Source organism: Antechinus flavipes, chromosome 1 (genome assembly GCF_016432865.1).
Source record: "Antechinus flavipes isolate AdamAnt ecotype Samford, QLD, Australia chromosome 1, AdamAnt_v2, whole genome shotgun sequence".
NCBI classification, from domain to species: Eukaryota; Metazoa; Chordata; class Mammalia; order Dasyuromorphia; family Dasyuridae; genus Antechinus; species Antechinus flavipes.
This window is the reverse complement of record NC_067398.1, coordinates 248125960-248138715: the sequence shown is the minus strand read 5'-3', so window position 1 is coordinate 248138715 and position 12756 is coordinate 248125960. Positions and strand designations below refer to the sequence as shown.

The 12756-nt window shown below is 35.1% G+C and overlaps 1 protein-coding gene across 1 annotated transcript in view; it reads right to left on the bottom strand.

Moving 5' to 3' along the window:
- The window catches only part of RADIL (Rap associating with DIL domain), a 102398-nt gene extending 91615 nt beyond the window's left edge, over positions 1-10783 (bottom strand). The window contains exons 1-2 of the mRNA XM_052000074.1: positions 10671-10783; positions 3952-4546 (exon numbers count right to left, since the gene is read on the bottom strand). Coding sequence (XP_051856034.1) covers positions 3952-4504 — 553 coding nt within the window. The 5' untranslated portion in view covers positions 4505-4546; positions 10671-10783. The remainder of the gene's footprint in view (positions 1-3951; positions 4547-10670) is intronic.
- Positions 10784-12756: the final 1973 nt, after the last annotated feature.

Genomic DNA, 12756 nt, shown 5'->3' with positions numbered 1-12756 from the left:
TGTGATCCCTTTCAGATTCTCAGTCCATTCCTGGCTGAGGCATATCCTCCCCAGACAAGTTATCTTTCCAGGATGTCAGAGCCTTTGATTCAATTACAAATCCTGGTCAAAAAGCATCCCTTTGAATTCCAATAGGAGATCTGGGCTGTCTCAACTCCCACTGGGTCTGAGCCAACTTGGGCTATCCTAGCCCCAACTAGGTCTGACTTGCTTGGGCTGCCCTGGCCCCCACTGGTTCTGATTCGCTCGGACTGTCCCAACTCCCACCAAGACACTCAGTATAATAGCTTCCATCAAGGAAGGTCTTTTGCAGATGGATCTTGCTTGGCAGCTCCCTTGCTGCTGAGGCCTTCTGTCCACTGAGAACTGCATTCTCAGTGCAAAACTCCATTTTCCATAGATCTGTCACTATAGAAGTCAGTCTCTTGGTAAACTGATTTCTACCTAACAATAAATTTTCATTTTGCAACTAATATTTTGGGAATGAGTGAATTATTTCACTCCTAAAACCTACAGCCAATTTAAAGGGGATTCTTAATAACTCTCTTATAGCTACTAACCTCTACACCACCAGGAATCTAGACCACTCAAACAGCATCAATTTCAACCTTTTGAAATCTTTAATTTCCTCCAAAGCTTAGCTCTATCAATGCCTTATATAGAGGCCTTTCCTGATCCCTCCCAGTAACTAGTGTTCCTATACTGCCAAAAAACAAAACAAATTAAAATTTTGCATATACTTACGTAGCAAAAAAGGCTCTGAAAAAACAGAGTTAAGTGACTTGTCCAAGAAATGTTACACAAAAAAACAGCAGCAGGGATTGTGTTAAAATCCAGAATTGAATTTCCTATTTAAATTAGTAGCTCTCTCACAATGGAATGAATATAAATTCCCTGAATGCAAAAATTGCTTCATTTTTGTCTTTGTATCTCTAGCATCTAGCTCAATAACAAAATAGAAAGCTGTTTGTTGACTCACTATTCCATGATGCCTCTCAAGCAGAAATTACCTTTCAATACATCCTTAAATTTACATAATTCTTTTATAGGATGTGGTTATTTATTTCATTAGATTCTTATAACCTTATGAGTAAAATAAGGCAGATATTATCAGCCACATTTTATAGATGGGGAAAGTGAAGAATAGAAAGTAGTAATTTATTCAGATAGTAAGTTATATTCATAGTAATTTCTCCAAAAGTAATTTATAGTTACAATAATTTATCTAAATTTATCCAAAGTCATTCAGCTAGTGGCAAAACTAGAACTAGAACTATGTCAGTCCTATCTTACTCATCAAAACATTCCAAACACCCCCACCAAAACCAATTCAACTACTTAAATATCTCCTAAGTTAAAACAATAATACAAAGACCTACAAACTTAGATGGAAAGGAATAAGGGGAATGTAATGTGAGTAAGGCTTCTTTCCCTTTCAATTTACAATACTACTTTTCATTTTCTAATTGATAATAAAGAGAATCCAGGTACTAATTGTATTTTAGATACTACCTATTATAATCTGGAATGTGGTTTTTTAGCAGTGTTCTCAATAAACACAACTTTATAATGATGAAAAATGGCATGCAAGATGAAATTCCTTAGACTAAGTAATGAACTATATATAATCTCTGGAAAATATCTTATGGGTGAGTAATTTTTAATTAAGTCATCACAAAATCTGCAGAAAAATCAGACCAGGTTACCTCACAGTAGTAGCTAACCCAGGATATCCATTCATCTTTGTATTTTTATTTTTACAAAGATGAGTTTAAATGTGAGCTGTTATCTTAAAAAGGAATTCGGTTCTGCGTGTCAATCTTATCTTTGCCACTTGACTTGGTATATGACATTTCTTGAGAAAGTCAATTACCTCTCTATGTTACCAAAGCCTCTTCTCCATACATGTGTAGATCACACCTGGTAGATCATTTAATTAAAATCATCTTACAATTTGCAAATGTACAAAGTATTTTATAAATACTCAATAATAGAGTATAAAAAGTTAACTTTACTAACTTTGGGACAGTACACTTTTTTGATACTATATTAATTCATAAACAAGATTAGAAAAATTTTATTATCAATTTACCCAATTGGACTTGGAAAAGTCACAGCCAAGTTAAGCGACGGAACATTTCTTTTTAATAGGTTGGTCCACTATGAAAAGAACTAGAGGTTATAAAATTAGCTCCAATTTTCTATCATAATCTTTCCAGGACCTGCTCTTCAAAAATAAAGCATACTTTTCTAAGGGGTCATAATTAAATCACATAGAAAAATAATATTCAGAACGTGGCAAATCTGATGCTTTCTGCTAAATAGCTGATCACAGACTAAATATATATCTTATTTTCTTGTCCTATGAAAACCAATATGTGATAGGAAAACTTATAGCTATATTATCTTTACTATCTAATTATCAAAGAATTAAATCTGACCGTGGCCCAATGAGTTATTGGTACCAAAGATAACAAAACAAGGTGCCAAATAATTTAAGTATTTTAGATTCCACTGCATTAATTAGAATATAATTTCTTCATTTGTCTTTTGACTTCATTAGGGGCCCCTTCAAAATCAATAATAGGAAGTAAAAAAGATGCTCAAACACTAATCAAGTTGTACAGTCAAGAAAGAGCATCAACCTTCTAAATATATACACAGAATAATTAAGCAATAGGTATAATTAGTTTCCATGCACATAAAGATTTTTAAAATAGAAATCAACGACCAACAAATGGAGGGGATGTGGGAAAACTGGGACAATAATGTGCTGTTGGTGGAGTTGTAAACTGATCCAACCATTCTGGAGAACAATTTGGAACTATGTCTATGTCCAAAAGGCTATAAAACTGTGTATACCCTTTGATCCACAAATACCACTGCTAGGTCTATATTCCAAAGACATCCAAAAAGGGCAGAAAGGACTTATTTGTAAAAAAATATTTATAATAACTCTTTAATTGGAAGACAAAAGGTTGCTTACCAATTGAGGAATGGCTAAACAAGCTGTGGTACACAACCATATTATTATGCTATCCAAAATGGCAAGCAGGACGATTTCAGAAAAACCTTGAAAGACTTAGATGAACTGATGTAAAATGAAATGAACATAATCAGCAGAACATTACACACAGTGATAGCAATATTGTTTAACGAAGACTTGTGAATGACTTAGCAATTCTCAGCACTATAAGAAATGTTTTCATGAAATCAAGTTGGAAGAAACCAGAAGAAACCAAAGCTTAAGTACTGAAAAAAGAGAAGACCCCCAGGCCAATAGTGGAAAAACAGCTAACAGCTCAAAAAGAACATCCCAAAAACTGGATTTAGAATGTGATTAATAGACTAAATACAAAATAGCATGAGAGGAAGTAATCTACATTCACTTTGTGGTACAGTAAAGAAATATAGTAGGAAATCATATCCCACAAAAAACCTGCTGATTCTATTGAAAATAACACTTTTTCTTTCAAACTTCTACAATCCCCTGCTTTCATTACTATAGGTATTCATTCCTTCATTCACACAAACCCTACCCTCTCTTCACTGGAGTAGATGTTTATAGGTTGCTGTGACTAAAAAAGATCACCATCTTGTGGCTAACTTTCTAGTGATGAACTACCCCAAATTTGACAGATCAGTCAGATACAGGAAGTCACTAGGGATACACTCAGAGCTTTCTTAGCTTAACAGGATGTGGCGAAGCCAGCATTCTCCTAACAGTTTTCAAGAATGTACAATCACCTTCATATCAAGACAAGGTATTGAAAAGGATATTAGTAGAGCAAAGAATACACAACATACATAAAAAAGTATAGGTATACCTGTCTTTTCGGGAACAGAAACTTCCTTGTTCTTTCTCCCTTTCTTTATACTAGACAGGCACCACCACCCCAATCCCTCAAGGACTCAGCTGTATGGTCTTTTTGTATTCTTCTATCATCTCACCTGCTGTGGTAGTGTCCACATCCCTGGCAGCCAATTCTTCCACCTCTGATCTCTTTCTCAACTCAAACCTCCGAGAGAAGCCTTCTCGGGGCTTCCACAGGTCCTGGATCAAAAGGGGCTTCTCATTATCCCGTAGGACTCGAAGGCCTTCTGCCTGCCATTGCTGTCCTAAGCCCCCAAATCTCCCCACCACATCACATAGTACATATTGGCTGGCTGACACTGCATTCAAAGCATAACGCTCCAGTGCTTCCTTTACCAGCTCCTGAGCACTAGAGCTAGCCGTGGCCAGGACGCTCTTGTAATGGGCACCTGTACAGACATTGTCCCCAAACACCTTCAGGACACCTGGGGCAGAAAGTTGTGTAGAAAGCTCTGCAGGGTCATCACTGGCACCCAAGTTGGGAAAAGTAGAATCAGAACTTCGGTCCTTATAGCTCAGTGTTCGGGACAGCATGTGGGAAAGCAAGCGACTCTGACGCTTTAGTTTGCTTTTGCTAGGTGGAGACATGGTAGAAGGAGATCCATAAAACATTGTGGGAGAGGTCGTCATGGAATAAGACTTGAGCTTCAGTCAAAAGATATAAATAGTTTCCTAGAAAAGAACAAGAATAAAGATAGATAAATACCATTATAATGAATTAATAATTAAGTAAGTCTTTAGAAGCAGCTGAATGTGATGCAATAAGATCACTATCCTATTTTCAAGAGGTCTCACAATTTGAACCACATAAAATGAACCAAATAGGGGGAGTAAAGACTGAAGAAAATAAGTTAGATTTGAATGAATTGAAATAGTTCAATATTTTAAGGATTTTGTGATCCTTTTAGTGTGGAAAGAAAACTAAAAGTAAACTACACACCTGTCAGATTGGCTAGAATGATAGGGAAAGATAATGCGGAATGTTGGAGGGGATGTGGGAAAACAGGGACACTAATATATTGTTGGTGGAATTGTGAACACATCCAGCTTTTCTCAAAAGTTATCAAAAAAAAAAAGGGTATGTGCATACCCTTTGATCCAGCAGTGTCTCTACTGGGCTTATATCCCAAAGAAATCTTAAAGCAGGGAAAGGGACCTGTATGTGCAAAAATGTTTGTGGCAGGTCTCTTTGTAGTGGCCAGAAACTGGAAACTGGAGTGGATGCCCATCAATTGGAGAATAGCTGAATAAATTGTGGTATATGAATATTATGAAATATTATTGTTCTGTAAGAAATGACCAGCGGGATGATTTCAGAAAGGCCTGGAGAGACGAACTGATGCTGAGTGAAATGAGCAGGACCAGGAGATCCTTACATACTTCAACAATACTATATGATGATCAAGTATGATGGAAGTGGCCATGTCCAGCAATGAGATGAACCAAATCAGTTCCAATAGAGCAGTAATGAATTGAACTAGCTACACCCAGGGAAAGAATTCTGGGAGATGACTATGAACCATTACATAGAATTCCCAATCCCTATATTTTTGTCCACCTGCATTTTTGATTTCCTTCACAGGCATATAATAGTACACTATTTCAGAGTCTGATTCTTTTTGTAAGCAAAATAACTGTTTGGACATGTATACTTTTATTGTATTTAATTTATACTTTAACATATTTAACATGTATTGGTCAACCTGCCATCTGGGAGAGAGGAAAAATTGGAACAAAAAGTTTGGCAATTGTCAATGCTGTAAAATTACCCATGCATGTAAATATTTTTGTAAACAAAAAGCTATAATAAAAAAAAGATTGATATGATTCAGTTTCTCCAGCAATATGTTCATTCACTGGTTATTGGACAAAATTTTCACACTCAGGGTCCCAACAGTTAAATTAAACTTAATTGATGGTTCAAAAAAAATTAGAAGTAAAATATTCTATATTGTAGTAATCTTTTGAAATTTCTATGGCTAGGGAAGCAACAAACTGGGAAAACATCTTCACAGTTAAAGGTTCTGATAAAGGCCTCATTTCTAAAATATATAGAGAACTGACTCTAATTTATAAGAAATCAAGCCATTCTCCAATTGATAAATGGTCAAAGGATATGAACAGACAATTTTCAGAGGATGAAATTGAAACTATTACCACTCATATGAAAGAGTGTTCCAAATCATTATTGATCAGAGAAATGCAAATTAAGACAACTCTGAGATACCACTACACACCTGTCAGATTGGCTAAGATGACAGGAAAAAATAATGATGAATGTTGGAGGGGATGCGGGAAAACTGGGACACTAATGCATTGTTGGTGGAGTTGTGAACGAATCCAACCATTCTGAAGAGCAATCTGGAATTATGCCCAAAAAATTATCAAATTGTGCATACCCTTTGATCCAGCAGTGTTTCTATTGGGCTTATATCCCAAAGAAATACTAAAGAAGGGAAAGGGACCTGTATGTGCCAAAATGTTTGTAGCAGCCCAATTTGTAGTGGCTAGAAACTGGAAAATGAATGGATGCCCATCAATTGGAGAATGGCTGGGTAAATTGTGGTATATGAATGTTATGGAATATTATTGTTCTGTAAGAAATGACCAGCAGGATGAATACAGAGAGGACTGGCGAGACTTACATGAACTGATGCTAAGTGAAATGAGCAGAACCAGGAGATCATTATACACTTCGACAATGATATTGTATGAGGACATATTTTGATGGAAGTGGATTTCTTTGACAAAGAGACCTAACTAAGTTTCAATTGATAAATGACGGACATAAGCAGCTACACCCAAAGAAAGGACACTGGGAAACGAATGTGAACTATCTGCATTTTTGTTTTTCTTCCCGGGTTATTTATACCTTCTGAATCCAATTCTCCCTATGCAACAAGAGAACTTGTTGTTCTGCAAACATATATTGCATCTAGGATATACTGCAACATATCCAACATATAAAGGACTGCTTGCCATCTAGAGGAGGGGGTGGAGGGAGGGGGGGGAAAAAAATCGGAAAAGAAACGAGTGCAAGGAATAATGTTGTCATTATAAAGTAATCATTAAAAAATAAATTTAAAAAAAAAAGAAATTTCTATGGCTTGGGGCAGCTAGATGTTGAGTGGATAGAGCACCAGCCCTGAAGTCAAGAAGACCTGAGATCAAATATGAACTTAGACATTTAACATTTCCTAGTTGTATGATCCTGGGTGAGAAACTTAACCCCAATTGCCTCAGGGGGGGAAATTTCTATGGCTTCAAATATTTATCACTTAGTAGTTAACCTTTTAATAAGGAACCTCTCCATGCCTGTCATCAGGCATATAATCCATCAATATACAAAGATGCCATTCTGGCTAAATATAACATGCCCAAGATCTGCTGGCAAAGCCCTCCAAAATCTGATGTTACTTTTATGCTCTTATGAAGCAACAGAGAGGGATTTGTAGTAGAGAACGGAGCTCAACTTCTCTCCCAGAAAGAAACTACTAAAGAACGTTCCTCACCAATACTAGACATGTGACCCCAAATTGATATAACAAATATGTCTAATAATTTCTTTTGCTTCTTTTTATATAATTGTTAAAATACATTTTTCTTTCTTTCTCAATGGGAGAAAATTATTAATTGCTGATTGAAAAATGAAATGGAAAAAACAAAACAAATAAAACATGCCCAATGGAAATGGTAATCACACACATCTCTGAGGGTGTTGATTTCTAGAAAGCACCCAATAAAATATTTTTCACACAGAAGCAGCTCAACAGATATTTGCTGAATAAAAGAAGTGTCAATTATAATTAAGAAGCTTAAGTTCAACAAGAATGATCTAGTTAAGCTGGGGAAGGCTCATTTGGCATAGAATTTAAAGGAACCATCCTCATCTCAAAAATTCTAACTCAATTAGGAAACAAGTGAAATAAGTCAGGACTTATTTGCTATTATAGAAATGTGACTCAAATACAACAGGACACCAGATCTTCAGCAGTAACTTTAAATAGAAGGAATAAACTGACATTCAAAAATGCAAACATTAAAGTAAAATAGCACTCTTTACCTCCTAGGATAAAGAAAAGGGGTTCTAACATGACAAAGATACACTTTTTAGGGGCAGTGCACCAGAATGTTAGGAAGTCACATACACACAAAGAATACAAAAAGACTATTCCAGAAGCAATATAAGCATGACTGGAATTTCTGCATTCCACCCACTGCTTCAAGACTGGTATTTAGGCTCTTTCCAGGCCAGATGGATGCAATATTTTGTTGGGGGGATGAAGAGGGAAGGTGAAAACTTAATAGCGCTATAAAATTCATAATTATACAGGACACATTTCTAACAAATTCAAAGTACTGAAAAAAACATTTTTCAATTCCTCTTTCCATTATCTCTATAAATTATTTATGAATTAGAGATCTGAAGTTCACCACAAATAAATGGAATACCTAAAAACCAAACCCACATCTCCTGGTTCTTGGTCCAGTGACTATTAAATTATTCTGTCATGTTTTAAGTTTATAAGGAGATTATAATGCCTTGAATTATCCAGACGGGGGAAACAACTTTTCAAAAAGCCTCCAGAATTGGAAGCCCATTGAGAGCTATGGCTCTCAAATATCATCACTTTGATCCTAGTTCCTAGTTGACTACAACTTTTCAATTACATTCTTTTAAAAAAAAACTTTAATAGTATATTATTGTCCAATTACATGTAAAGATAGTTTTCAACATTCATTTTTGTAAGATTTTGAGTTCCAATATTTTTTTCCTCCCCAAGACAGCAAGCAAACTAATATAAGTTGTATATTACATTCTTTAGAAAGATCTCTCCCTCCTGTCAAATGTCATGAAAACTCTTTTGTAAATAGGTCTTAGCCATTCATTTTCCTTAAAAATTAATGATTAGGACCAAATAACAAAACTAATCATTCTGCCACCCTGTATTAGCATCTGGCTACCAGATTTTACATGAGTTCCAGCTACTTAACATTCTACCTCCTATGAGAGGTTTACCCCTTTACCCTAATTCCTTCCTTAGGGCTCACAATTATGCATCTTCTTACTATGCAGAAAACAAGTAGGTATAGTATATGGTTATATACTTCAATTTGTTACAAAATGTTAGCACAGAATTACAGCTTTAAAGCTGGAAAAGATCTCAGAAATGATCTAGTCTGACCTCCTTATTCTATAGTTAAAAGAAACTGAGACTCAGAGAAGTTAAATGACTTGATCAGAGTTGAAAGATCATGACTAATATGACAAAAATAGAAAATGATAAATGTTGGATATGGGCAAACAAGGACACTTATGCATTGTTGGTAGAGTTGGGAACTGATCCAACCATTGTAGAGAGCAATTTGGAACTATGTTCAAAGGGCTATAAAACTTGCATATCTTTGATTTTAACAGGTCTGCATCCCAAAGAGATTTTTTTAAGAAGGGAAAAAAACTGTACAAAAAATATTTATAGCCTCTTTTTTTTATGGGGGCTAAGAACGAGAAATTGAGGGAATGTCCTTCAATTGAAGAATGGCTGATCAAGTTGTGATATATGATTGTAAGAGAATATTTCAAGCTATAAGAAATGACAAACCACATGATTTCAGAAAAGCCTAGAGAAAGTCTTAACATGAATTGATACAAAGTGAAGCAAGCAGAACCAAGAGAAGATTATACACAATAACAGCAATACTGTACGATAAACTATGAATGATATAGCTATTCTCAACAATACAATAATCCAAGACAATCTCAAAGAACTCATGATGAAAAATGTTTATCCATCTTCAGACAAAGAAATGATGTCTGACTGAAGCATACTATTTTTCACTCTTTCTTTTGTTTGAGTCTTCTTGCAAAAAAATGACTAATATGGTAATGTTTTACAAGATTGCACTTGAATTACCTATATCAAATTACTTACCCTATCAGGAAGACAAGGGAGGGATAGAATTTGAAACTCAAAATTTTAAAAAGTGTTAAATTTATTTTTATATGTAATTAGGGAAAAATAAAACATTATTTAAACAAATTTTAGTGTTGGCTACAATAAAAAAAATTTTTTTAAAGAAAAAAATAATGGATCCTCTGACTTCAGAGCCAGTTCTCTTTCCAAATTTCTGAAATTTGCTTGAATACAAGTATTTATTTTTAATCTATCTTTAGAATATCTGAAAATGATCATGTGAAATTTTGTTTTTGCTGAAGGGAGGGGAAAATGTGAAAGAAATCCAAAAAGAAATCAGCCAAAAGTTTTGCTTACCTAAAGAACATGTATTAGATATCTTGGAATGCACTAGAAAGTACATGTTGGTCATGGTTTCTTTCCCAATGACTAAGTATACTTAGTCTCTATTTAGTTTGCAATATTTTTAAACATCAATTAAAGTATTCTTATTTAGTATTCTTGTGGCCAGCACATGTCTTTCTGATAGTGTGTTACACTGATAGCTCCAAAGAACTCCCAATTCTAAAAGCAATCATATCTCATTTCAGGCCTTTGGAGGTCAATTTTCAAAACTGGTGGTTCAGAATCTGAGAAAAAGTAGTCAAATCAGCTTATATGCCTTTCTTAATGATCACAAGAAATTCATGGACCCAAATTTCAAATTTCTAAGGCTTGATAGTCACCTAACAACCTAAAAGGCCTTTGAAATGCTTCATACCTCAACTTCTTCACAAGTTATTTCGTGTAGCAGCTCACTTTCCTTCCTTAGCAAATCTGTGCCTATTTAGTGCATTCCTGGAGATTTGCTATATTCCTGAACAAAAAGCAAAATGTCTTACACGTGTTATTTGGTCTGTAGTGCCTCTTCCTAATGCAAGGGCTGTTATAGGTAACTTAATGGCTTTGTATGACTCAGTCCTTCCAAGTGATGGGTTACATTGTTGGCAAGTTGAACAATCTCCAAGTAGGGAAAAGTCACTGTCAGAAAACAGAATAAACAGGGATTAAAAATTCCTTAAGACACTACACTAAACCAGAGAAATCTTTTGTATGCTGCCTTTAGGAAGTCTGCTTTGCAGATATGCTGCTAAATTGATTTTGTTAGTTATCAGGAGAAAAGGGATTTTTTAAAAAAGTGAATTCATTGGTTATTATTCTTCTTTAAATGCACTGAATCAAAGCCAAATATCCCCATTGGGACTACATATATTTTAGGTATTTCAGAAAGTATATCTTGGAGTAATGTCTCACTGCAACTCTCTAAGAAAGGGACTGCTGAGAGCAGTCACCCTTTCTCCCATCAACTTTCTTAAGTAATTACAGGTTGTACATAACATACTGTGTGTCAAAAATACTGCAGATTCAAAAAGGAGAAAAGTACAAGAGGAGAAGTCAATGAGAACTCTCCTGAGTTGGAACTATGTAAACTGATTTATTTCTTAGGAAGAATGAGCAGGTTATTTTTTTGAGTCCTGATATTCTTCCCAACAGAAGTCCTAAACAAAATATATATGCTTCTTTTGTGGTACAAAGAAGATGCCTATATTAAACTTGTAATTGCTACTTTTAGAGAATGTTTTCCTCATGTTCTTAAAAGAGAATCCAATTTCTGATGAAAAACAGACTGAAGTTATCCCACTGGGAGAAGGAATAGAAGGGAGGAGGTTAGTGCAATGTTCTGTGCAAATAAGATGGGTGGAGGGAGGGAAGCCATAGTTCCAAAACTATGATGTGGAACCTATTATAAATTTCAACTAGTAAAAGAAATAAAAAGTACGGGCTTGTTATATTCTGGTTTCACTCCACCTATTAAAATCCCCATATCTCTTTGGTTCTAGCAATAGTGTTTCCAAATGCAAAAATTACTAAAATCAGAATAAAAAAGCATTCTGCCATGAAAGACTATTTAGTTAAGAAGGTTTTCAATGGAGGACTAAAATAAAAACAAGAGAATCACCAACTGATTCCTGGAAATTAAAGTCCTGCGTTTCTGGTACATGACTTTAGGAGTAATCAAAAATTCTTTTCAGCTATTTTGAATTAAACTCACTGTGTGTATGTGTGTGTGTGTGTGTGTGTGTGTGTGTGTATTTGTAATTGCTCTACTAACTACCAACTGGCTTGTGTGATGCTGAACATGATATTAGAATATGCCTGTTTTTTCTACAGAGATTAAACAAAGTAGCTTTCTCATATTTGCTAATCCAGGGTCTATTTTTTATTTTTTTAAAAAGATGTTCGTTCTGTTGAACATGATAGACACAGTTTGTTGGTATAGAGGGAGAAAGAGAGTTTCTTTTTTGGGGGGAAAAAGAGCTCCATGTGTGTTAATTACTGAATCTACTGTGAAAATCTGAGAGAACACAACAGGTGCCCTTTCCCCTTAACATCCTCCATTTAGCAAAGCTTAACTATGGAGAAATAAACACTGGTTTTAACAGGCTCCTTTTCAAGTGCCTGTTCTTTGTTTTTTAACAATCGAAATATAAGTTTAATAGAATTTAAATCAAATTATGATTATAACAAATCAATCAACAAAACAGTACTGAATGGCTACTATATGCGAGGCACTTTCTCCAAGGCAGCAGTTCTTAAATTGAGTCAGGTTCATGAACTTGGACAGAGGCGGGAAAAAAAAAAAATCACATCCTCATTTTCATTAACGTTAACTGAATTTCAGCATTTCCTTCCATTATGAATTGAACAGAAAGAATGCATAGGTTTCTTCACCAGATTGCAAAAAAAAAGAAAAGAAAAGAAAAGAAAAGGAAAAAAGTTAAAAACTCCTGTTTTTCTTTCAGAAATAACTTTCCTTCAATTTAGGAATCAGTGACCAGAAAGTCAAAGGCTACCTCTAAAAAGGCTGCAGCCCGCATTTCTAGCGCTTAAGTCCCCTCCTCCCCCTCCTCCTGCTCCGGGAGCACA